Source organism: Zonotrichia albicollis, chromosome 31, assembly GCF_047830755.1.
Source record: "Zonotrichia albicollis isolate bZonAlb1 chromosome 31, bZonAlb1.hap1, whole genome shotgun sequence".
NCBI classification, from domain to species: Eukaryota; Metazoa; Chordata; class Aves; order Passeriformes; family Passerellidae; genus Zonotrichia; species Zonotrichia albicollis.
The window spans coordinates 5,047,663-5,073,668 of record NC_133849.1 but is presented as its reverse complement, the minus strand read 5'-3'; the positions used below and the strand labels follow the sequence as shown (position 1 = coordinate 5,073,668).

At 52.0% G+C, this 26,006-nt stretch overlaps 4 protein-coding genes across 7 annotated transcripts in view; 1 reads left to right on the top strand and 3 right to left on the bottom strand.

Annotated features, from left to right (window-relative positions):
- LOC141725824 (uncharacterized) overlaps positions 1-3,647 on the bottom strand; it is a 78,668-nt gene extending 75,021 nt beyond the window's left edge. The window contains exon 1 of the mRNA XM_074529913.1: positions 3,224-3,647. Within this exon, the coding sequence (XP_074386014.1) occupies positions 3,224-3,301 (78 nt within the window). The 5' untranslated portion in view covers positions 3,302-3,647. The remainder of the gene's footprint in view (positions 1-3,223) is intronic.
- The window catches only part of LOC102068849 (uncharacterized), a 141,510-nt gene that overhangs the window by 44,845 nt on the left and 70,659 nt on the right, over positions 1-26,006 (top strand). Inside the window, exons 2-3 of one of the 4 annotated variants that reach the window (XR_012577449.1) lie at positions 10,420-10,539; positions 11,352-11,841. The exons of the other annotated variants lie outside the window; for them this stretch is intronic. The gene's annotated coding sequence lies outside the window, so the exon portion shown is untranslated. Of the gene's footprint in view, positions 1-10,419; positions 10,540-11,351; positions 11,842-26,006 lie in introns of those variants that run through there. 4 annotated transcript variants of the gene reach the window in all.
- On the bottom strand, positions 14,167-16,745 carry LOC141725757 (class II histocompatibility antigen, B-L beta chain-like). Its single transcript, XM_074529790.1, has 5 exons — positions 16,585-16,745; positions 15,833-16,102; positions 14,951-15,235; positions 14,276-14,382; positions 14,167-14,175 (listed from the first exon to the last, which is right to left on the bottom strand). The coding sequence occupies exons 1-5, from the start codon at positions 16,667-16,669 to the stop codon at positions 14,167-14,169; spliced, it is 756 nt and encodes a 251-aa protein (XP_074385891.1). The 5' UTR covers positions 16,670-16,745.
- LOC141725838 (uncharacterized) overlaps positions 23,772-26,006 on the bottom strand; it is a 195,119-nt gene continuing 192,884 nt past the window's right edge. Inside the window, exon 3 of the mRNA XM_074529971.1 lies at positions 23,772-25,263. Within this exon, the coding sequence (XP_074386072.1) occupies positions 24,425-25,263 (839 nt within the window). The 3' untranslated portion in view covers positions 23,772-24,424. The remainder of the gene's footprint in view (positions 25,264-26,006) is intronic.

Sequence of the window (26,006 nt, the reverse complement as noted above, 5' to 3'; positions counted from 1 at the left end):
AACTCCTATCCTCCCAGTCAACAAACTGGATGGATGGACAGGAGGAGGAAACACAGAATTTTCAAGTGTTAAAATGGACACTAACTGAGGCGGCTGGCCTGGCCCTTACAGACAGAGAAAAAGAATTTGAATTAGAGGTGGATGTTAAACAGAGTTTTGACAAAGGAATTCTTGTGCTACCCAGTGGCCAGAGAGTGGCCTCATTTTCTGCAGAATTGTGCAGACAGGGCTTTCATGGGAATTGAGGCCTGAAAACTGATGACAACAGGAGGATCTCCTACAGTTCAAGATTGGAATCAAGGTAAAGCTTTGACAACCAAAAGAGCCTCTAAATGGATGAGCAGGCCTCGGTTATTACAGTATGAAACTTGTTCAATGGCACAGGAGGATTCAGAACTGAGGACAGGGCAAGGGTTTAACCCAGCCTCCTGTTTGAACAGCCTGGAGAGGGGCTGGCAAGGAACCCAGGACTGCACTCAAGGGACAGAGCTCCAGACCCAGGCTGGGACAGATTGATGATTGGACATTCCCTGGCCTGAGGGAGAAAATGTGTTTGTGGATGGCTCTGCAAGGGCAGCAGAAGGGAAAAGAGCTACAAGACAGGCTGTTATTAAGGAAGGGGAATCAGACACAGCGCAGGTCACCGCCCCATGCTTAGCTCAACCTGCGCAGCTCTGGGTGCTTGTGAGAGCCTGGCACTGAAATGCCCTGAGCAGGAAGGCTTCAACATCTTCTGCTGACACCATGGCACCTAACAGGGGGGCAAAAGCAATTCTCACTGCTTCAGCAACCACTGGAGCAGATATCAAAGCATATTCTCCCACAGCAAGCTGGGCTGGCACACAGCCTGCCCTGGCACTTTGCTGCTGCCAACACCCAGCCAGGACATCGGCTCCTGCCCAAGGAGTGCAAAGCAGCACCACTGGTGGCCAAGGGGCCCATGCCAAGTGACCCTGAGGCCAGAAACAGCCGCCAGCACAGCTCAACACGGGGGACCCCTCAGCCTGGCCTCGAGGGCTCTGAAGCCCCGGAGATTTGCACTTCCCGCCCGCAGCAGGACGATGGGAGGCCGCCCCTGAGCCTGCCCTGAAGGCAACGCAGCAGCAGCCAGGGCTCCACAGCGGGCCAAGCCCCTGCGCCTGCCCACAGATCCTCGGCTGCAATCCTCTGCAATCCTGGCCACCCTCCTCTGCCATCTCCAGCCACTGGGGCCAAGCCTTGCTGCCACTGCTGCAGCTTCAGCGCTGCCTGGGCTTGCACTGCCACAGCTGCTGGGGAACACCAGGGCACAATTCCACTCTGGGGCTCACTGACACCCACACTCTGGGCTGCCTGCCATTGCACTGCTGCAAAATGTACCGATTTTGGTTCTTTTAAATCTCATTTCTCTGCTCAGGCTTGCTTTTCTTTGCCTTGGGGAAATTTTAAAGGTTTTTTTTAAGGGGTGTTACACTGCTCAATGGAGATGAGTTTAACATCCCAACAGACTGGGAATAGCCCAAAAGACACCCACAGAGATAACGACCAGCAACAAAACATCAACATTGCCCAGCAGCAGGAAGAGAAGCTTCATTCCAGGCAGCCTGCAGAGGAGCTTTAGAAATGCAAATGAACACTGCTGGGCAAAGTGTGGACAATGCACCTGGGTCTCTTGCCCTGGGCAGGAATTGGGCTGATTCCCTCTCCCCCTCACCCCTAAGCTCTGCCTGCTGGCACTGATGGAATTTGCACAGCTCAAGGCAGAGCCCAGGGGGAGGATATCTGACCCTGGAACACAAACGGGTGAAGCTGCAAAGGGAAACAGCAAATGGACAATGTTGGGAAAACTTCACTATAAATAAATGGAGGGGAATCATCCCTCTGCCCACTCCAACATGTGTTGTCACTGTCTGTGTTATATAGGGTATATTAGAGCAGTGGGGGTTTTTTACTACCAAATATTCAGGGAAATCAGTTGGGAATACAAGGATTTGATGATTTAGTTAGACAAAAGCAGTCAATTGATGCAGCCCTGGCTGGAGAAAGCGGCCAAAAATGGGGAAAAGATGAACGGCCACCAGAACAAATCCTACAACACCATGGACCAGGCCCTGGGAACCCGAACCAATTCGCATCAGGAGCCACAGAACCCATTTCTCATTTCAATGGCAGCTTTAGATTACAAGCTGCCCTTGCAATAATAACCAACCAGACAGCTCCAGCTCCTGACCTTCCTGCTGACAAACCCACTGAAATGAGGAACACAGCCCTTAACCATGGGATGGTATCAGATCATCTGTTAGCAGAAAAAAGAGGAGTTTGTGGAAAATTAAATGACTCAAACTACTGTTGGCAACTAGATGACAAAGGAAAAGTGGTGAAAAAAAAAACCAACATGGGAAACAGAAAAGCAGCTCATGTATTGGTCCAAACGTGGGAATGGGACACGGTTTTGTGGCTCCCTGGCAGACCATGGGTTAAACGAATGCTGTTTCTCCTCGGATGTGTTACAGCAACTCTTTTCACCACGCTTCACACCTTGAGAGTGCAGCTCATTCAGCAGCTGAGCGAGGGGCCAGGGAGTCGTAGATAAGGAAGTAAGGGGCGAAATCACCAGCTGCAATAAAGGTTACTAATTAACATGGACTGCTGCTCACAGAAAGACCCGCTAAATTCCTGAACTTCCAGAAGAATAAAGATTTAACAGAGCCATGAATATTGGCTGTTATACAAAAGTGGGGGTGCACATTAACGAGGACATGCAGTTGGCGGAACGGGATGTCTGAACCTTCCAAGCACCTCAGCCAGTGGGCAATGGGAGAGGGAGATGAGGCCGGGAAAATGAGAATAAAAAGGAGGCTGCGAACTACAACAATGGCAGAGAGCGCACGGCAAATTCCCCACGGCCTCTCTCTCTGCTCAGCAATAAAATCACTTTTACAGGACTGCTCTGTCTCCTCTGGGCACACAAACCTCCGGCCACGGGAATTTCCCCGCACAGCTCCGGGCACGGGGCAGCCCCCTCTGTCCCAGCCACAGCAACCGGGCCGAGCCAGCGCTGCTCCGGCAGCGGCTCCGGCCGAGGCAGCGGCCACAAGGAGACCGCAGGCAGCCGCTCCCGCAGCACCTTCACGCCAGCGGCAACACGGGCCGGACACGGCACAATGAAGCCGCCCGAGCCCCCTGCCGCCCCCGAGGCCCGCAGCCAGCCCCGAGCCCCCGCACAACCCAGCGCGGCTCCCACCTGCGCTGCAGCCGCCTCCGAGCTCCGCTGCCACCTCACCGCGCTCTGGCCACTGCCGCCGCTCCTGGGCCAACACATGCTCCGACAATGGCGCCACTGCCCAGCCACGGCCGCCCTCAACCCGCCACCGGGGCCCTGCTCCGCCCCGCTCCCACCAATCAGCGCGCCACAACCACGACTGACGGCACCATCGCCCAATCCCAGCCAGGGGCGGGCTCTGCACACGGCACAGCCCCGCCCCTCGCTCTCAAGGCTCCCCGGGCTGCGTGAGGGCAGAGCCGGAGCTGAGGAACCGCCCTGGAACGGGCCTGGGCCCAAGGGGCATTGAACTGAAAACACAAACAAACTTCTCCGCAGCTCCCGCCACGGCTTTCCCGGTACTGCGGCTCCAGTGGCTCCGGCTCAGTGGGAAGCCCTGGAGCCTTACTTCTCCTACCCCTAATTAGGAGCATCAGTGCATCGCTTTGATTTCCCCCAAAAAGAGAAAACCGCCCCAAACCCCTGTGGATGAATGGGGTAGGGGAGAGATTTCTGACAGAAAACTCCAAAAACTCAGAGCAGGATAATGAGAAGTAAGTGAGGACCCTTAAATCCAGGTTTCCCCCACGCCTCCCTCCTTCCAGCTGCACCTCCTACCCCGGCAGTGCCACAGACAGGGAATGGGGCCGGGCTCAGTTCATGCCCTGGGGCTTCTCCCTCTGCTCAGGGACAGGAGTCGTTCCCCTGCTGCACCCTGGGCTCTCTCCCACCAGAGACTTCTCCAGGAACTTTTCCAAGCTGAGTCCGTCCCACGGGGCACAGCCCCCTCCAAGTGCTGCAGCGTGGGTCACTGTGCCCTAGTTTCTCAGTGCTAATCTCAGGGGACTGTCTCACGGGATATTATCACTACAGCACTCGCAGCAGAATATACACACGGCATTTAACAGTTTTGAGCAGAAATTAAAAGAACCAACGAGAGAGAGAAAGAGCGAGATTCCGATCGCGGCGCTCCGGAGCGGCGGGGCGGGAACGATCCCTGCGCCAGCACCGCCGGCCCCAGACCAAGCCCAGCCCCGCAATCCAACCCCGCTGCTCACAGCGCCCGCCCTCCCTGGCCCGGGGCACAGCGAGCCCCGCACCCGCTGCGCTCCCGAGCACAAAACGCCCCTTCCCACCGCGCTCACCCGATAAACACAGCGCTCCTGCAGCCGCTCATGCCTCTCTCGCTCCTGCCGAGCTTCTCGGCCTCCCGCACCCTCTGCCCTGCACCTGGGCCCCGCCAGTGCCGCGGGCTGGGGGCAGCAGCTGCACCTTCCTCTGCCTCTGCTCCAGCCCTGCCCAGGTGCCTCGGCTCCCTTCGTGCTCGCCACAAACTGAGGCCTTCACAAGGCTGACCTAGAACTGAGGCCAGACACGGTTACACAATAAAGCAGGCATTTGTTAAAAAGCCTCCGTGGATACACCTTGGGCAGAACAAGAGCCCAGCCAGGGCTATGCCCAAGATGAACCAAAATGGACACAAAATGGACAGACGGTCACGAGGTCTGTCACTTTGATAAGTTCTGCCCCATTTGCATATTGGAGTTAATTTTCCAATTATGTCTTTAGATGATGAAGTCCCATCCTTCTTGTTTTTCTCTCTTCAGTGCCCATTGTTAATGCTCTTGGGCCTGAAGTTTGGATTATTTGTCCTTGGGTTCACAGCTAGAAAGGAATTGTTTTGTCTCCTTGCTCTGTGAACAGAGCTCAGCATCCCTTAATATGAAGCCCCGACACATAAAGTAAAGCAGCACAGAATCTGAAAAAGAAAAGCCAAAACCTGAGGCATCAAATCCATGAGAGCCCCCCTCACACTCACCACGGCTTCCCCTAAGCACCATCCGGGCACCCCGCATTGACTGGAGCCCCCCAGAACGCCCCCAGGCCCTCCCCCCTCAGCCCCCCTGAGCCCCTGGCCTGTGTTCTCACCTGGAAAGCCCCAAATCTTTGGGAATTCTCAACTGGGAAGACCCAAATCCATAGAAACCTCACCTGGGACCCTCCCAAAACCCTTCCAGGATCCCCCAAACCTCCCAGGAACTCCCAAAACCCCCCAGGAGCCCCCAAACTCCACCTGGGATCCCCAAAACCTCCAAAACACTGGTGACAGTGGAACAGAACTGGTGGCACTGGGTTGGTGTCACTGGAATGGAACTGGGGACACTGGGTTGGTGGCACTGGGGTGGTGGCACTGGGACAGCCTGGGGGACACTGGGGTGGTAACAGTGGGATAGAACTGGTGGCACTGAGGTGGAATCGGTGACACTGGGCTGGTGACACTGGGGCATCCCTGGTGGCACTGGGCTGATGGGACTGAGACAGGAACACTGGGCTGGAACTGGAGACAGTGGAAGGGAACTGGTAGCACAGGGACAGGGATACTGGGACAGGACTGGGGACACTGGGAGGGAACACTGGGATGGGGACATTAGGAAGGGATTGGGGACACTGGGCTGGTGGCACAGGGGTGGAACTGGTGACACCAGAACACAACTGGTGACACTGGAATGGAGACACTGGGACACAACTGTGACATTGTGACAGGGACACTGGGACAGGATGAGGGGCACTCGGATGAGACTGGAGACACTGGGCTGAAACTGATGGCACTGGGCTGGTGACATTGGTATGGGGACAATGCGGGCTGTGGCACTGGGAGCACTGGGCTGGTGGCACTGGGACAGGACTGGGGACACTGGGCTGGAACTGGGTTGGTGACACCGAGTGGTGGCATTGGGTGGTGACAGTGGAACAGAACTGGTGGCACTGGAATTGAACTGGGTACACTGGGGTGGTGACAGTGGGGCAGCCCTGGGGACACTGGGCTGGTGGCACTGGACTGCTAGCACTGGGATGGAACTGGGGACACCAAGACAGGACGGGTGGCAGTGGCACAGGCATTGAACTGGTGCCATTGGACAGGTGGCAGTGCCGTGTCCCTGGTGGCACCTGTGCGGTGTCCCCATGGCCCTGCAGTGTCCCTGGGCTTGGCCCGCACTGCCCTGGGGGTGGCTTAGGACGGTGTCAGTCTCTGTCCGAAGTTTCTCTCATCTGCCTCAGGATCATTGTGAAAAGGACAGAAACTGGGACCACCGAAAAAGACCCTGGTTGGAATCCAGGTCCTGCTCAGGAGAGTTGTTCACCAAGACCCTGAGGCCTGAGCAAAGCCCTTGGCTTGCCCAGCTGTTGTTTGCAGGTGTGTTTGTTTCCATGGAAGACTGAACCTAATGAAAAGGAGTAGGGGGACTATTGGAATATGAATCCCAATATAACCAGTTAGATGGTGCCTGGGCCAGTTCTGACCTTCGCTGCTGGGCCAAAGGCAGCACTGCGGTGTTTTACCCCAGAGATACCTTGGCTGCTGTAGAGTGCAGCGGGGCAAATCCAGGCTGTCAGGACTCCGTTTACCTCAGGAGAGTGAGCTTCTGGCGATGGTGGAGAGAAAGGGAGTGGATTCTGCTAGAAGGTTGCCAGATGTTTATTCCATGGGTACAGAGATGTCTGCACCGGGCCACTGCTGCTAACAGAATGGAGGCTGCATGGTCTCATTAACATTTTAAGCTCAGGACCGGGGAAGGGGAGGGGACAGGTGAGCCACCAACCAGGTGAAGGGGCAGGGTCTCAAGGGACTAGGGACACCTATCACACGACGCCTTGCTGGTATGTTAGCCTGATTGACAGGGCACACTCAGCGAGGGGCGAGGGGGAAGGGAGAAGGTAAAACAGGATATTGCAACACACCACAACAGGGGACACTGTGCCCTTTTCCTCCCTTGCACCCGCTTCACAACAATGGCCCTGGAATTTCCCCACCTCTCGGCCTGGCTGGACTTTTCTGGGGTTATTTTGGTGGTCCTCACGGAAAACTGCAAATCTGCTTCACGACCACCATGAGGCACGGACTGAGATGGGAGAAGCCTCTCCCTCAAGGGCTGAGACATGAGACCCCCATGTGGAGAAGCTCCCCCTCCTCCCAAGGGCTGGGACTGAAACCCCCAACCAGGGGAGGTGTGGGGAGGCGAGCTGACCAAAGCCAGATGTTTGCCTGCAGCTGTGGCCATTGGACCAAGGGGACAATGGCTCTCACCCACTGCTGAGAACATGGACTGTTTGTACCCTTCTGCAATACTTTTTTTTTTTTTCCCTAGATATTACAACAGAGTATTGTTTACTACTTTTGATTCAATTTCAAGACTCCTCCTCTTACCCCATTTAAAAAGACAATAATAGGAGTTTGAATTGATCAGAATCTTTGAGATCTCCCCTGACATGACCAGGCAAACTCTGTTGACTGAAGACTTCAAAGGATTTCATCTCTCTACATTTGGTAGCTCTATACCTTCCTTTCTCTTTCTCCCTCTTTTTTCTTATACTTCCCCTTTTCCCCAATTCCCCCTAGGACATTTTGCTGTGAACATTCAATAAAGATGCATTGGTTTTTGATTATTACTGCAAATCCCCTGTGCCATGTCGGGTTCTTTTGCACTCTGAGATCAATTCACGAATCATCACAAACCCGTTCGTAAGGACGGGTTGTGATATTAAATTGGTGTCATGGACAGGATTCTGACAGACAGAGGGGTTTGCAGGGCTGTGTGCAGTCTGTACCAGGGGAAGGAAGTTTCACAGCACAGGGCGTGTGATTCGAATTTCTTGCAATCTGCACACGCACAGGTGGAAAGCAATCCCCATACTCTGCTGAGGGTTCTGTCTCCAGAATTTCACAAATGATCTCTCCGTGCCAAAGGGGGAACTGTTTCTGTTGTGTTGGTGTGCATCTGCACTATCTGGGAAGGAAGAGACAATTTGAAGAAATTAAGCAAGGGCCTCCCAGGCAGATCTGTCCCTTTACCTACCCAGGGAAGTGAGGGGAAACACAGCAAGAGCTGTGTGGTTGTGTAACTTACATCAGTATTTCCCTGTCGAAGTTTTTGAGCCCCGTTACAAAATAACTGTTTTGTGTGTGTGGCTGTGGGGGTGTGTGTGTATCTGGACTGTCTGGGAAGGAACGGGCAACCTAAAGAAACTAAGCAGGGCCTCCCAGGCAGATTTTGTCTCTTCACCCACCCAGGGAAGCAAAGGGGAACACAGCAAAGCTGTGTGATTGTGTAACTTAAATTTGCACCTCCCTGTTGAGGTTTTGGTCCCTTCACAAAATGACTCAAAACCTCAGTGCAAAAGGTAAAGCTGAATTTTATGCTCTGCTTGCTAAATACAATGCCACCTCTTCTCCAGGAGGAGAAGAATGGGCAAACTGCAATTGGTTTAATTTAGAAAATATTATTGATAGAATATGTTCTTTGCAACATTAAACCTGGGCAAAAATAAAACCCTCCACTGCTCAGTTTTGGGAGTTTGGCTCACAGCAGCCATAGAAACTCGCTTTAAGTCAAGAAGTGAGGAAAATGCTACAATAAACTCACTTCAAAATTCAGTTGAAGTTTTGCAAAAACAATTTGATGAAGAAAGAAATTAAAATAATTTATTACGGGCGGCCTTGAGAGAGGAACATGTTAAAAATTCACAGAATGCTGTTTCCTCACAAGAGACAGAGGAGAAGGAAATGCCTCACATTAATCAAAATTACCCTCAAACAGAATTAGCTGTGATGAAAAATTGTGGGGAACACTGTTGTTACAATAACACAAAACCTCTAATTAAAACAGAATGCAGCTATATCAATAATGAGGATCTTGACCTGCATGTAACCACCAAAGAAATCCCGTACACTGCCACTGAATTAACAAAACTTGCAAAGCAGTACGGGTTTCTCCCCCACAAATCCAAAACAGAACACAAATGCCAAGTGTCTCTCACCAGGGGAGATCAGATTCTCTTGTCAGAACAAGCAGCCGGTGGGTGCTGGGGACATGGGGTGTGCTTAACAACGGGAGACAGATGCATCCCATGGTCCCTGACTCCGTGTGCAGCTCATTGGGCAGGGCCTCAACCCCTTGGAAAGGGGAGACCTTTTAACCAGAGCTGGTACCCCCAGCCAACCCCTGGAAAACATTCACAAAGCTGCTTGCTTGCAAATGATGCATGAAAGAAAATAGACTACAAGCTATGAGTTACCAATCCAATCACCTGTAAAGCCTGAAATTACGACTCCTTTAATTCTAGGGCTTTCTGAAACACTTAAACCTACAACCACTCTCCTTCAAAAAACCATAGTAGCTGTATCTCCTGTAGAAACACCAGACAGATTTCTTAGTAACCAGAATGACCCATTTGTTCCCCTTTATGACTTGCTGAGCAAAGGGGTGAAATGGGATTGGACTCCTTCTCAGGAGGCAGCATTGCAATTGCTGATTTTTGAAGCAACATCTCACCAAGCACTGGGCCCTGTCCATCCCACAGATCCCTTTCAGGTGGAATGGGGATTTGCCTCCTCAGGGCTGTCAGCGGACATTTGGCAGTGGGGTCCTGAGGGTCCGACAAGGCCTGTTGGTTTCTATTCCCGTGGCTTCAAAGATGCTGAGAAAAGATACACGACCTGGGAAAAAGGATTGTTTGTGGTTAGCTTAGCTCTCATAGGAGTGGAAAAAATCTTAGCAATACAAGAAACTGAGAGCTTGGATAGCAGCCAAGACAAAATTGCCTCTGTGATTACAGCAACCCCTCCTTTCTCCTCTGCTTCTGCTAACAGAGAGGGACAAGGCAGTGCTCACGCTGAGGAACTGTTTACTTTCTGGAGTATTTTGCAGAGTGAGGGACAGAATTCTTTTCTTGTCTGTATCAACACCAAGTCCTCTGCTGTGTACATATTTGGGTTGGTCCAGGCTGATGCTTTTAAAAGAGCTACAGGAGATAATTCTGTTAAAGCAATGCAAGGATGGTTTGCAAGTCTCCTAAAACCACAGGAAATTCAATCTGATAATGTTTCTCACTTACTGCCACAGTATGCAGGATTGGGCAGAAGGTGAAAAGATTAAATGGACTTCTCACACCTCTTACTATAGATGGGGGGTAAACGGGTTCCAAAATCACTGCTTTTTGCCCGACAGCTCCAAGCATAATTCCTTCACTATGGGGACCAGAGGATTTCAAGAACCCAGCACATCACCCTGGACAACCTGTTTTGGTGGAGCCCCTGCTGCTGTAGGGGAAGTACCACTGCTGTTCAAAATGTCTCTGACAATTCCATTGTTCTAACTTTTTCTGCCTCTTCGTGGCAGAGTCTGTTGTGTTTACTTTTACAGAAGAACTCTGAGGGACATGAAGACCTGATAAACCATGATAACACTAGAGATGGACAACAGAAATCATCTTTTCCCTTCCCTTTATGGTAACACCAGGTGATGATTTTACACGTAACATGTAAATTAATTGAACTTGAATAATTTGGCTGCCAAATCCAGAGATTTGACCAAATTACAAGAACCATAGAAGTCATCCTTACTGGCATTGGGAATCAGTGATTGCCATCAAACATTTTACCAAATTGGGAGAAAGTAAATGTAAATGATCACAAATTGGTAATTGATGCACTCGGTTCTACACAAAACAACGTTTCTTTGGCTCTCAGCTGTATCCAGGCACAATTGTGGATGCAGTCAGTTGCTGCCTCAATTATAAGAGCAGGTGAAGAAGGCACTTTTCCCACTAAAATTTGGAAAATAATTTGGGACAATGCCACTTACTTTGAAAGAGAATTCCAATCCTGGTGGAACTTAGTGAATTTTACTATGACCCCATTTCAAATACAGCCAGTTTTTCTGTTAACCACACACAATGCCTCAGAGCATTTGATTTTCCCTGTGATAGCATTAGAACTGAATTACGACAAAGCCGTTCTCTGTCCCATAGAGAATGGGACCGTCAAATTGGTGAGAAATGGCAAACTGTCAATTTAGAATCTTGTATTGTCCGAGAACAACAAGGGCTCATCTGTGAAATCAATGCAATCAGAGCTCAAGACATTTGTTTAGACACAGAGCAAAATATGTGTCATTTTGAAATTTGTCCTAACAAGACTTCTGAAACAGTCCTTATATACATAGGCAATAGATGTGCATGCTTTAGAACCATTTGTGATTTTGTATTTGTAGAGAATGTTGCAGTAGAAACTAAAAATCTTTCCAATTTCTGTGCTTGTAACTTTACCAAGATTACAGGATGTGATTTCTCTTATGAAGCTCCACTTACCTCTCACTACCTGTTGCAATCTAACTACACACTGATTCACAAACTGATGCCTACTCCTATTGGGATGAATCTCACTTTGGTAAGACAACTGTTGCTCCATCGAGACTTGGTGGAAATCCTTGAGAGGATTCAGAAAAATGGACAGAAAACCCTGGTGACTCTTCATCACAATGTGAGACAGATACATCGTGTCATGGAAAGAGTGGAGGAAGATGCCGAGCACAGGCGGTGGGATACTCTTTTAGGTGATCTCCTACTGCCACGGGTGCCCTGAACAGTGTGTGCCATGCCATTGTTATCCTTTTGACTCTACTTCTGTTTGGTTTTATTTTATCAGCAGTCCCATTCATTATGAATTGGAGCATGAAACAGCTGACAAGATTGATGTCTATAGTTAATGCACACAACTTGGCTGATGTCCTCTACACTATGGACATCCCCAAGACTTTGACACAAAGCAATTATGAATGAAGCCTACATGTTTTGGAATAATCCTTGATTTCCATTTATGATTTTGTGGAAATTACGGTCGATTTTTAGAATTTTTTTAGAAAATAATTTTTTAAAGTTAATGCTTGTGTTAATATGTGATTGATTATGCTTTTGATTATTTGTGACTGGTTTTAACCATTTAAATATTTAAATATTTAAATATTTAAATATTGTTTTAAAAATAATATTGTTTTAATTAATCAACCATTTATGAAAATTGCTATGATAATCAATATTATGTTTGTTTGTTGTTTCCCTTTCCCCCTCCTTCTCCTACCTTTTTTTTCCCTCTCTCACTCTTTTTCCTCTCTATCTTCCCTATTTTTCCAGATTATACTACCAATGTACGCTGAGTTCTGCAGACTCATCAATGATGCTCCAGAGTTCTGCTGATGCAGATCCCTCAAGACAATTGTGAGTCATGGGGTCGTGAGAGAGTCTGTCCGAATTTTCCCTCATCTGCCTCACAATCGTCATTGGGGAACCACTGAAGAGAAGACCCCCCCTGTCTTAAATCTCTGGCTCCAAGAGAGAAAGTCATGTGCCTGAGACCTGAGAGCACAGCTAAGCCATTGTTCTCACAGTGGTGTTTGCTGTGTGCTACACTGAGCCCAAGGAGAAGAAGAAGGGGGCACCGTGCCCTTTGTGCAACAACAGCCTTGGGAGCTGTCCCACCTCTCGGCCTGGCTGGACTTCTCCTGAGTTTCAGGTGGTCCCCCCACAGAAGACCCTCACCTGTTTTACAACCACCGGGACAGACAGACTGAGATGGAAGGAGCCTCTCCATCAAGGACTGAGACATGGAACCCCCATGTGAAAAGGCCCCTCTGCTCCTTCCAAGGACTGGCACTGAAACCCCCAGCCCGGGGCAGGTGTGTGGGGGAGGCAAGCTGACCAAAGCGAGATGTTTGCCTGCAGGTTGTGACTGCTGCACCAAGAAGACAATGGCTCTCGCTTACTGTGGAGAGCATGGACTACCTGTTACATCTGTTCCTTACTGTATCTGTATCCCCCCCTCGCAGTTTCCAATAGAGTTATCATAATAAAAACCTCTGAGTTAGCGAGAGACTTCAAGATCTCCCGGACGTAACAGGCGGGTCCTCGACTGGACTGGACCAAAGGACTTCATCTCTATATTTGTTAGCTCTATCCCCTCTTTCTCTCTCTCTCTCTTTTGTCTCTCTCTTCCTCTCTCTTTTTCTCTCCCTTAATCCCTCTATCGCATTTTACTGTGGTCATTCAATAAAGGTGCATTTGTTTCGATTATCATTGCAAACCCCCTTGTACCGGGTCGGTTCTTTTTGCACCATGAGATCGATTCCACAAACTAAGGACAAATCGTCATACGCGTTCTGCCTACTCTGCCATTGGCTGAGGCCTTTCCGGGACGCTGCAGCCCTGGGCTGGGCGTTTTTTGAGGAGGTGGAACCTTGGGCAGGCTGGGCAGGTGGGGGCGGGGATGGAGAGGGGTGGGCTGTGCTTGGCCAGCCAATCAAAGCCACTCATTTCACATTTAACCCCGATTTTTCGGGCACTGTGCTCGTTCAGGATTTTTTACTCGGATCTCTTTGTCCCACTCTGCTTTAGAAACAAAATTTTCTCAACAAGGGGCCCAGGTAATTATTAGTTATTATTAAATTATTTTTTAAATATATAAATTTAAATTATAGGGGCATATTCATATATTAAAAAAAATTTATTAAAATTAAATCTATTAGTTATTTTTAATTATTTAAAGATTCTTAACAAGGGTTGAGCTCCCCTTCCCCGCGCCCTGCAGTATGTGGGGAGAAGGTGAAGCAGACGGGGCCAGGGTGCTGCAGCTCCTGAGTGGGCAGGGGAAAAGCTGGATTCTGGTGCTGCTGCCCTTCCTCCTCCTCCACCTCTTCCTCTTCTGTCCAGTTCCTCCTTCCCACCGGTTCCTCCTGATTCCTTATCCCACCTCCTTCTCCTCCTCTCTCCTGCCCTTCTCCGGCTCCTTCCTCCTCCTCCACTTCTCCTCCTGCTCCCCCCGGGCCCAGCCCCCACCCTCTGTCCCCCTACCCTTGCCCAAATCCGTCCCATCGCCCCCCCCAAACCCCTCCCCATCACCCCCAATAAACGGCCCCGGGCCCAACTGGGAAGCTTTATTGGGAGCAATGGGAGCAGGCACTGGGCGGGGGCAGAGCGCCAGCGGGGCTGGGGGGGGGGGACACGGGACCCCCCCAAAATCAGCGGAGCGGGGACGGAGCGGGGGGTCCCGGCCGGGCCCGAGCCCACGGGGAGGGGCTGCGGCCGCCGCCGGCTCAGGAGCTCTGTGGGCACAGAAAAGGGGGTGACACCGGGCTGGGGGCCCCGGCGGGAGCGCACACGCTCCGTCACGGGGGGGACGCCACCCCCGGCACCTGCCCTGACCTTCTTGCGCAGGGAGAAGCCGAGCACCAGCGCCAGGAAGACGAAGCCCAAGACGAAGCCCCCAATCCCCATCAATATCTTGATGCGGGCGGCGTCCGGCGGCATCTCTGGGGGGTCCGCAGGGCTCAGCACCCCCAAAACCTCTCACCGACACCCCGAGCCCCTCCCAGCGCCCTTCCTGTGGCCCTCAGCCCAGCCAGGACCCCCTGAAACCTCCCCCCGATCCCTTTTTGGCCTGCCCAGGAGCCACCAAAGCCCCTCCCGTCCCTCTCAGCATCCCACAGCCCCCTCCCAGCTGTCCCCAGCGCCTCAGGACCCCCAAAGCCTCTCGCAGTCCCTTGGCAGCCCCGGACTCAGCCAGAGCCCTCCGAGTCTGTGCCCAGCACAACCGAGCTCATGGCGAGCCCCGCTTTGCCATCGCCGATCTCCTTCCAGCCCCTCGGGGCTCACTGCGATCCCTCCCAGTCACACCCAGCGCCCCCAAACTCCCTCCCAGTGCCCACCAGGACCCCCCAAGCCCATCCCACCTTCCCCAGCATCCCCCAGACCCCTTCCCAGCCCTTGCCCAGCCCCCAGCCCCTCTCCCAGTCCCAGCCTGGCTCTCTCCAGCTCCCTCCCAGTGGCTCCCAGCACAGCCCAGTGGCTCTGCCAGCGCCCCCAGGGGCTCCCCCGTACCCCAGTGCCGCCTCAGGGGCTGCTCCAGGCTGACGTGCTCCACCTGGCAGCTGTAGCTGAGCCCGCGTCGGGGGGGGGTTTCCAGCAGCACCAGCAGCTGGTAGGTCCAGTCCCCGTTGGGGACCACGTCGGTGGCCATCACGTGCTCCGAGAGCTCCTGCTGGCCCTGGAACCACCTCACCTGGATGGCAGCAGGGTAGAAATCCATCACGGAGCAGAGCAGGCGGCCGGGGCCGGGCTGGGAGCTCGAGGGGGGCACCAGCGAGATGGTCACGTTGGGGGGCACTGGGAGAGAGAGAGGAGAGGGCTGGGTTTGGCTGGAGAGGGAGGGGGAGCGATTGGGGTGGCACTGAGAGAGATGGGACAGGGTGGGGAGCACTGGGAGAGAGGTTGGACGTCCGGGCGGGAACCGAGAATGAACTGGGAATGAATTTGGAATGGATTGGGAATAGGCTGAGTGGAGGTGGGAGGGACAGAGGAAGCACTGGGAGGGACTGGGATGGCACTCGCGGGCATCTTGGAGGCATTAGATTTAACTGGGAATGAAGTTCGCGGCACTGGAAGTCCGAGTTCAGCGCGGGGCACTCGGCACTTCACCGCCAGGCACTCTGCCTGGCAACCGATGAGTCATCAGAGAGACGCCCTCTCATTGGCGAAAAGGCGTCGGCTACACGGACAACCCGGATGGTCACGCCGGGCGGGTACTGAGACAGGCTGGGACGGACTGGGAGAGCCACGGGGGTCACTGGGTGGGACAGGAGGTCCCGGGGTTGTTCTGAAGCAGGGCTGAGGGCCCTGGGCTGATTCTCAGAGACGTTTTGAGGGGCTCCAGGGTCATTGGCCGGGCAGGTCCCGAGGGGACACGCTCTGACCCGCGCTCACCTCGGCGCCCCAGGAGCAACGGGGCAGCAATCTCGTAGCCGGCCCGGCAGAACGTGTCAACAGCAGCCCGATGATCCTCCAGTGTTTCCGGGTGTCTGTTCCAGCACCAGGCCTGTATCTCCCCAAATCGTGTGTCCCCCACGAACACCCCCACGTCGCTGTCGAACATCATGTACTGCTTCCGATTGTAGATGAACCTGCTCACGAACCTCACCTTCTCCGTACCGTTAACGAAGTGACACTCTCTCGTTCTTATCTCCTGGAACACTCCTGTGAGTGCAGAACACAGATCCGGAGTTGCCACCCCAGCAAACCCCCAGGAGAAACCCCAGTGCTCCGGGGCCACCCCGGATCCCCACTCCGCACCCCCTGTGCCCCACGGCCACCATGGGACCCTCCTGCCCGCGCTGCCGCTTCCTCTTTGCCGCCCTTCCCCCATTTCCCCTTTCACATCCTCTCCCCTCCCACCTCCGGCCGCTCCCAAAATCACTTTTGGGGTCCCATTTCCCCATTTTCCCACAAATCCCCCAATCCCCAGCCCCCTCGGGATCAGTTTTGGGGGCCCACCTCCCCTTTTCGCCCCTTTCTCCACCCTCTCCCACCCCTCCCTCCCCTCCCCCAGCCCCTCAGCCCCTCCGGCTCTCCCTTTGGGGGGGTCCCCTCCTCCTCCCCCTCCATTTCCGGGCTCCCCACTTGGCCCCATTTTCCCCCTTATCCCCCCCTGTCCCAGCGCCTCCCGCCCCCCCGCTCACCCGAGAGCTCCGCGCCCGCAGCCGGGGGGGCTCCCAGCACCACCAGTGCCACCAGCAGGGCCCCAGCTGCCGCCCCTCGCCCCATGGCCGGGGCCGGGCAGGGAGCAGCAGCCCCAAAGCAGCCGCGCTGCGCTGGGAGCGCCAGTCCGGAGCAGGGCGGGCTCGGCAGCGCCGCGCGCTCTCATTGGCTGCCGCCGCTTCTGGGGAGCGATGGGCCACGGGCCCTGCCCAACAACCGATGAGGAAATCCAAAGCCCGGAGCACTCATTGGCTAAGATGCCGCCTGCCTGCGCTGCCATTGGCTGAGGCCTTCCCGGGACGCTGCAGCCCCGGGCTGGGGGATTTTTGGGGAGGGGAAAACTTGGGGTGCTGGCCAGGTGGGGGCGGGGATGGAGAGGCGCGGGCTGTGCTGGACAATCAAAGCCGCTCATTTTACATTTAACCCCTATTTTGGGGTTTCTGAGCTCGTTCATGATTTTCTGTTCGGATCCCTTTGTCCCGCTGTCCTGGTTTGAAAAGGAAGTGAGATTTCTTGGGATGTTGTGGTCGAACCAATCAGTGCTCAGATTTGAATAATGGTACCTAGTGTGGCCCCTGAGGACATGGATTCACCTCTGAGCACATAGGGGGTTAAAAGCAGAGAACTCCCAGGGGAAGCTCTCTTGGTTCCGGCGGGTGAAAGGTTCAGAGCTGCCCTGCCTGGCTGCGGGCTGGGTGCGGGAGGGGAAGCCATGCGGCCAGGTGAGGGGAGCCGGGCCTTGGACAGAGAAGGGAGGTGAAGGCCCCTGCACGATGGAAGGGTGAAGGAGCTCTGAGAGGCATCGGGCACCGGCCACAGAGAGAGAGAGAGCCGGTGTCTGTGCCTGTGCCACCTTGAAATTTGCCATCTTGTGCTGGCAGCACAGCCGAGAAGGAGAAGGGGTGCAGAGAGAAGGTGCCCGGCAGGGCCAGCGTGGGAGTTCTGGACAGGCAGAGCCCGAGATTTTAACGCTTTTCTTGGATGATGGAAACCTTACAAATGCTGATCCTCCTGGAGTTGAATGAGAAAAGAGATAGGGATGAAATAGGAGAAAATGGGCAAGTGTGATCAAAGTCACTGCAAGTGAAAGATGTCAGAAGAGTTGAGAAGAATCCTAGGCGGGAGGAAATGATGGAGTGGCTTTTGGCTGGACTTTTCTTGTATAGCCACGGACAGAACCATTTTTCCTGTGACACAGAGACTGCATTTAGGGGGAGGCAATGGCTTGGAGCCAAGAGAGTGCAGTGATGTGATGTGAAGGAGTGGCATGAACAGAGATGGATGAGGAGGGTGGTGGTGCCCTCTGCCTTCAGTGAGGAAGAAGATCTCTGTTCTTGAGAACCCTCTGCACCAGGGGGTGAATTTGGGAGGGACAGGTGTCCCAAAAGTGAGAGTCTGTGCTCATTTTTGGAACTGGGCAAAGCATCCTTAAAAGGGGAACCCCAGAAGCAGCTCTGGTCTGTGTGCAGTGGTGAGAGCACTGGGCATGGAAGGAAGAGGTCACCATGGGAAATGATCTCCGGGCGGTGCCACGTGTGACATGGAAACACAAGAGGTTTCAACTGTGTTTCCTGGGGAAGCCTGTGGCACAAGAGGGACTCCTCTCTCCTTGATGAACTGAGAGTTGATTATCTGAGGGGTGGTGATGGACTGACAGTTGGTGACCGGAGGGGTGGCAACTGAATTGCAAGTCCAAGGTTTTGCCTTACTGTGATGTATTGGGAAATTGGTTGGGGGGAGGAGAAATGTTTGGAATGTTTTCATTCTTTCTGTGTGTTTCTTTTATGTATTGTAAGTTAATAAAGTTTTTTTCTTTGTATTCCAAAGCTGGAGCCTGCTTCGCTCTGTTCCTGGTCACATCTCACAGCAGACACCAGGGAGAATGTATTTTCATGGGGGCACTGGCATTGTGCCAGCATCAAACCGTGACACCAGGGAAAATGGCTGCTCGTGCCAGTCCATCCCCTTGCCCAGAAGGCACCCGCTTGTGTTTGGGCATGAGCTGCTGGCCACAGCCAGACGGGCAGCACCCGCAGCATTGGCCATCAGATGCTGGGCTGATGTTTTCATCCAGAGAGCAAGAAAAACAGCCAGAAGCACACAAGGCAACTTGACAGTATCTCTGTAAGAATGGCATTGTCCTGTGAAAGTCAATAGCGGATGGTGGTTTTGTGTGCAGATAATCACTTTTAAGCAAAAATCATTCCAGGACGGGACAACAGCCTCTGCCTTCTGACAGATACCAAGTGTCTGGGTTTGGAAAGACAGGAGTCTGCTAAGGAAGGCAGGAGCCTCCCCTGAAATGGACAATGTAAACCCTCCCACCGCTCCTGATTGCTATAAATTTTAAATTAAGAGGCTCTCAGGCAAAAATATGGGAGCAGGAAATAACAGTTCTTTAATAGGGAAAAGAAAAAGAAAAGAATAAAATAATCAATGCAGTACACTAGAACAACACTGACAGAGTCAGAAGCCAACCTGACACCCTGTGGGGTGTTGGTGGCAGTCCAATTGGAAATGTGGCTGCAGTCCTCCTGCAGGGTCAGGTGTGGGTCTGTTGGAGCAAGGGGGTCCTGCAGAGAAGGATGTGTTCTTCCTCTGAAGATCCAGTGGAAGAAGAGGCAGCTGCTGTTCCTTTGGGGAATCCAGTGGAGAAAGCCATGCTGGTGTCTCAAAAACCTCTGGATTATATCTGGGTAGGAATGCCTGGCTCCTCCCTCTGGGCGGAGCATCTCACAATGAGATGTTATAATTCTTATCAGTCATGCAGTGACATTCAATAGTCTGTTATCAGCAGATGTCCCCTCCCGAGGGAGGTGTGAATGTGGTCACTCAAAAAGAGAGATAAGGCAAACTGCCCACTTGACAAAGGTAATCTGCCATACAGATGGTAATTGAAAACATTTTGCACTGCAATCTTCAACAGTAGGATATTTTTTAAAGAAAGGAATGAGGTATTCACACCAGAAGGCAGCCATAGGGCAGATAAATCTTTCAGAAAAAAGAATTCATTTCTCCATTATCAGAAGAAACTTTTTTCCGCCTTGCTCAGCTCTGAAGACTCCATTAGCATTCAAAGGAAGAAGTTGACACTGACCAGACAGAATCCTTTGTTTCAATAGAATTTATGCATCATGTATGAGATGTATGAATATGCAATTGGCGATTGCTTTTAAGGGTTAACCTCTTTACATGTGTGTACTTGTTTGGGCTTATTTTGCCCAGAAAAAGGTACCCAGAGCATCGGTAACTCTTTGTTCTTATTGCCTTGTATCGTCCTAAATCTCAGTTATTCAAATTTTTATTACTCTAATTATATTACTATTTTTATAACCATTTTGTTACTATTAAACTTTTAAAATTCTAAAACCAAGTGACTGGCGTTTTTAACAAGTACAACCTCCAGCTGAGGCAAGCAAATGGACCATACCCAACAGAAACAATAAAGACTTGAAATTGGTCCTTGCGAGAGTCTGTCAGAATTTTCCCTCATCTGCCTCATGATCTTCATTTGGGGACCGATGAAGAGAAGACCCCACCCCGAAAATCTCTGGCTTTGTAGGAGAAAGTTACACACACCAATGGCCCCGAGACCAGAGAGCACAGTGCTAAGCCATTGTTCTCACAGGTGTTGTTTGCTGTGTGCTGCACTGAGCCCAATGAGAAGAAGAAGGGGACACTGTGCCCTTTGTGCAAACTTATTATTTCCATTTATGATTTTGTGGGAATTACGTTAGATTTTTAGTGAATTGTCTTAGAAAATCTTTTTTTAAGTTAATGCTTGTATTAATATGTGTTGATTGCTTTTGCTTTTGATTATTTGTGACTGGTTTAAACCATTTAAATATTGTTTCAAAATAATATAGTTTTAATTAATCAGCCATTTGTGAAAATTATTATGATAATCAATATTATGTTTGTTTATTGTTTTCCTTTCCCTCTCCTTCTCCTATCCTTTTTTTTCCCTCTCTCACTCTTTTTCCTCTCTTTCCATGTTCCCTATTTTTCCGGGTTATACTACCAACATACTGCGAGTTCTGCAGACTCATCAATGATGCTCCAGAGTTCTGCTGATGAAGATCCCTCAAGACAATTGTGAGTCACGGGGTCGTGTGAGAGTCTGTCTGAATTTTCCCTCATCTGCCTCATGATCGTCATTGGGGGACCACTGAAGAGAAGACCCCCCTGTCTGAAATCTCTGTCTCCAAGGGAGAAAGTCATGTGCCTGAGACCTGAGAGCGCAGCTAAGCCATTGTTCTCACAGGTGATGTTTGCTGTGTGCTACACTGAGCCCAATGAGAAGAAGAAGGGGACACCGTGCCCTTTGTGCAACAATAGCCTTGGGAGCTGTTCCACCTCTCGGCCTGGCTGGACTTCTCCTGAGTTTCAGGTGGGCCCCCCACAGAAGACCCTCACCTGTTTTACAACCACCGTGACAGACAGACTGAGATGGAAGGAGCCTCTCCATCAAGGACTGAGACATGGAACCCCCATGTGAAAAGGCCCCTCTGCTCCTTCCAAGGACTGGGACTGAAACCCCCAGCCCGGGGCAGGTGTGTGAGGCAGGCAAGCTGACCAAAGCGAGATGTTTGCCTGCAGGTTGTGACTGCTGGACCAAGAAGACAATGGCTCTCGCTTACTGCTGAGAGCATGGACTACCTGTTACATCTGTTCCTTATTGTATCTGTATTCCCCCCTCGCAATTTCCAATAGAGTTATCATAATAAAAACCTCTGAGTTAGCGAGAGACTTCGAGATCTCCCCGATGTAACAGGCGGATCCTCGACTGGACTGGACCAAAGGACTTCGTCTCTACGTTTGGTAGCTCTATTCCCTCTCTCTTTCTCTCTCTCTCTCTTTTGTCTCTCTCTTCCTCTATCTTTTTCTCTCCCTTAATCCCTCTATCGCATTTTGCTGTGCTCATTCAATAAAGGTTCATTTGTTTCAATTATTATTGCAAACCCCCTTGTACCGTGTCGGTTCTTTTTGCATCCTGACATCAAATCCACGAACCATCATGAAACCCGTCTGTGAGGACGGATCGTGACACCCCCCGAGGACCCCTCCCCAAATTCCCCCCCAAAGCCCCCCCGACACCCCCAGACCCTGCTAAAAGCCCCTCAAGTTCCCCCCACACGCTCCCCAAATCCCCGCCAAACCTCCTCAAGATCCCTCCCCAAATTCCTCTCACGACCCCTCCAGGACCCCTCACCTGTCCCTGCGCCTCCTCAGCAGCTCCCGGAGCCCCCCGTCCTCTCCCAGCGCCTCCCCTGCTCTCTCCAGCGCCTCCCGCAGGACCCGCCCGAGCCCGGGGCGGCTCCCGGGGGTCCCTGAGGGGGTCCCAGGAGCGAGAGGGGGCGCCCGCTCCATGCCCGGCCCCGGGGTCAGGGGGCGCTGCTTTGGACCCGGCTCTGATTGGCCGGAGCGGCACGGGGGGGGCGGGAGTTGCTGAGGGAAGACGCCCGGTGACTGGTTGGTTTCGTAGAGGGTGTGCTGATTGACAGGATGGTGCGGGGGAGGTGGGCTTTGCCGAGGGGAGGCGCGCGGTGATTGGTTGGATAAAGGCAAAGAAGGCGGGACTTGCTGAGGGGAGACCCGTGATGATTGGTTGGTTTGGGGCAGGGTGCGCCGTGATTTGTTAATTTGGGACATGAAGGGCGGTGATTGGATGGTTTGGGGTGGTGCACGTCAGTATTGACTGGGAAAAGTCACGGATTTTTAAGGGACATTCCCGGTTTCTTGGGGAAAACCTCTCAGATTTTAAGGAAAAATTCCCGTTTACGCAGGAAAAACATTCCCGGATATTTTGACCCCACATGACCCCAAAAAACCTAAGTAACCCCCATACACTCGAAATAAACCCTAAAAAACCCCCCAAAAAACCCTAAATACCTTAAAATGACCCAAATAATCCCAAACAAATCCCAAATACCGCCATAAAACCAAACAAACAAAAAAAACCCAAAATTAAACTCAAAGACCTCCAAATGATTTCAAGTACACCTAAAAAAACTCCATGTACACCAACATAACTCCCAAGAACCCCAAATAATTCCAAATAAGCCCAAATAAACCCAAACGAACAAAAATACTTGCAAATAAACTCAAATAATTCGAAATAACAACAAATAAACAGAAATAAATCAAGTAAAACCCAAGATAATCCCCACTTAGTCCATAAACAACCCCAAATAAACCCCAAACCAACCCTAAATAAACCCAAATAAACCCCAACTAACCCCAGTTCCTCCCGTCCCCACCCCAAAACAGATCTTGACCAATCACAACGCGTGGATCTGATGACGATCCACTTGCTGGGCACAAACTCAGAGCACTGGCCCCTCCCAGCGATTTTCATCCAATCAGCGCCCGGCCTGACTCTGACTCATCACTTGCCAGCCACACACCAAGGCCTCTCACTGCGGTAAATACTCAGAGACCAGGCGGGGTAATTTCCAGCCAATCAGAGCGTGTCTCGCTGATGACTCATCAGTTGCCAGGAGCGGAATTTGGTGGGGAGGGGGAAAGTGACCCTGGGGATGGGCTGGGGACCCCAAATTAATCCAAAACAGGGTCAGGACCCCAAAACGGAGCAGGAGGGGCCTGGAGCCCCCAAAACCGAACACGGGGGAGGGGATTAGGGGAACGATCGGAAAGGGGAGCGAGAGCGGGGAAAAGAGGGTCGGGACCCAAAAATTGAGCTGGGAGGGGAATGGGACACCCCAAATTGTGCTGGGAGGGAGGTGGGACCCCCAAACAGGATGAAGCCAATTTGGTTTCTGGAATATGTAAAGTTCTTTATGAATATGCAAAAAGTCGATAAATATGCAATAGGCTGATGTCATGGGAGACAAGGACAACTGAGGAAAAGTTGTTATGGCCACCAAGACCCCCCTAGTTATTTTCGGGGACACCCCTAATTAATATGGTTTTAATTACAACAGCCAGTTGTATATCCATTGACCCTCATGCATATCCATAAACTAATTTACATATTTCAGGAACTATATTACACAGCCCATCCTTGGGGGTGTCTCCCCATTTCAGAACCCTCCACTGAAATAGAAAATGTAAACTCCCTTGCTTTTACTACTACTATTATTATTATTATTAGTAGTAGTAGTAGTAGTAGTAGTAGTAATAATATTGTATAAAAATATTAAATACTTTTGAAATTAGGGAACTCTCAGGCAAAGATATGGGAGTAGAAATACCAGTTCTTTATTAAGAAGAATAAAAAATACAAATGCAGTAGTACAAACAAAGAAAAAAAAAGAGTGACAGAGTCAGAATCCTCCGGGAATCCACTGAAACAGGTTCATCCTCTTGGAATACAGTGGGAATAGGGCTGATCGTTTGGGAATCCATTTCTTAACCCCCAAAGGCAGATGAAAGGCAGGGCCATGGAATTTTTACAGGGTATCCCAAGGGTGGAGTTGGGGTTTGGGTCAGGGGAGGAGTTCTTAGCATCATAAGGAGGGTGAGATCAAATTTCTGCCTCTTAGCAATAGCAGCACTCCACACAGAACATGTCCCCAAATCCTAAATTCCCTCTAAAACAACTGAGAAATTATGGAACTGCAGATATATTCAATCAATTTCCTTCATTTAACCCAGTTTTGGGTGTTTTTAAAGGATGAAGGTGAAGCAGAGGAAAATTAAGGCCAAACCAAAAGGTGAAGCAGCCAGGTTTGTTCCCAACATGGATCACAGGGAATGTGAGTGACCAGGGCTGTGCCCAAAGTGCCTCCTCCAGTGGGGGATGGAGCTGGAGCAGCGCACGAAGCTCTGCCCGCACTCGGGGCACTCGCAGGGCTTCCCTTAGTGGGGCTTCCGTTGGTGTTGGGTCAAGTCAGAGCTCTGTGAGAAGCTCTTCCCGCACTGGGGACACTCGTAGGGCCTCTCCCCAGTGTGGATGCGCCGGTGCCTGATGAGGTTGCAGTTGTGCTTGAATCCCTTCCCGCAGTCAGGGCAGCGGAAGGGCCTCTCCTCTGTGTGAATCCGATAGTGCTGGAGGAGATAGGAGCTGTTCTGAAACCTCTTCCTGCATTTATCACACTCGTAGGGCCTCTCCCCGGTGTGGATGCGCCGGTGGGTGATGAGGGTGGAGTTGTGCTTGAATCCCTTCCCACACTCAGAGCACTGGAAGGGCCTCTCCTCTCTGTGAATTCGATAGTGCTGGAGGAGAATGGACCTGGTCTTAAACCTCTTCCCACATTTGGAACACTCGTAGGGCCTCTCCCCAGTGTGGGTGCTCTGGTGGCTGATCAGGTTGGAGCTCTGGCTGAAGCTCTTCCCACACTCCCCACAGTCGTAGGGCCGTTCCCCAGTGTGGATCCTCTGGTGCACAATCAGGTCGCAGTTCCACCTGAATCTCTTCCTACACTCCCCACACGTGTGGGGCTTCTCCCCATCATGGAGCTGCTCATGGAGCACCAGCTCCGAGCTCTGGCTCTGTCTCCGGCCGCCTTCCCAGCCCAGGCTGGCTCTTTCCCGCTCAGATCCCCGCCGGCTGCGTTTGCAGCCCCTCCTCGTGCGGCATCTCCGGGGCTTTTCCTCCCCGTTGGCTTCCTGCGCCGTGGAGCCGCTCAAAACGGCCTCTTCCACCAGGTTCTGCCGCGGGCATTTGTCCTCCCTGCTCTCCATGCTCAGCTCCTGCTCTGGGGGAGGAAGGACAAGGACAGGATGGGATTTGCCTCCGTGCCACAGCCAAGGGCAAGGAGATCCCCCAGGGCTGAGCTGCAGCCGGGGCCGTGCTGGGCTGGGAGATGGAGCAGCACAGAGGGGAAAGGGGCACTGACTTCCTCCTCACCTGCCTCAGTGTCCCGGGGCATCTTCCTCTTCCTCGCAGCCTCCCAGGCCTTGGTAAATGGGCAATCCTGGTTTGGGGAAAACAATGGATGAGAGCGTTTGTAGGAGTGTTGGGGGGTAGGACAGTCAGGACGGACGGAGACGAGAGAGCTCTGCAGCCAGGGCGTGGAACTTGCGGGTTATTGCAAAGGGCCTGGGTGCAGGTGTAGTAAACCCCTCAGGTTTAGCCAGGGCCCCTTGGAGAATAGAATGCTGACACAGCAGCAAAGAAGTTTCCTGTCTCCAGGGACATCCACCTTGTACCTTATCCCTATAGCCATGTAAGGCAATATGTTGTTAACCCTACTATTGGTCACTTATGGTCACCCTAACACCTTTGCCATTGGTCAGGATTGGATCCAGGCCAAGGGTATAAAAGTAGCATACTGTACCCCTACTAACTCGGAAGAAGAAGAGCTGAGACCCTTCACGGACCCTACAATAAAGCCATACTCGTGGAACAGCCAGCGTCTTCTGCTTCTCCTCTCTCTACCGTCTGCTGGAGCCTTAGCCCAAGGGAAAAGCTACCTAGCAAGCAAAGCTGAAATCACAA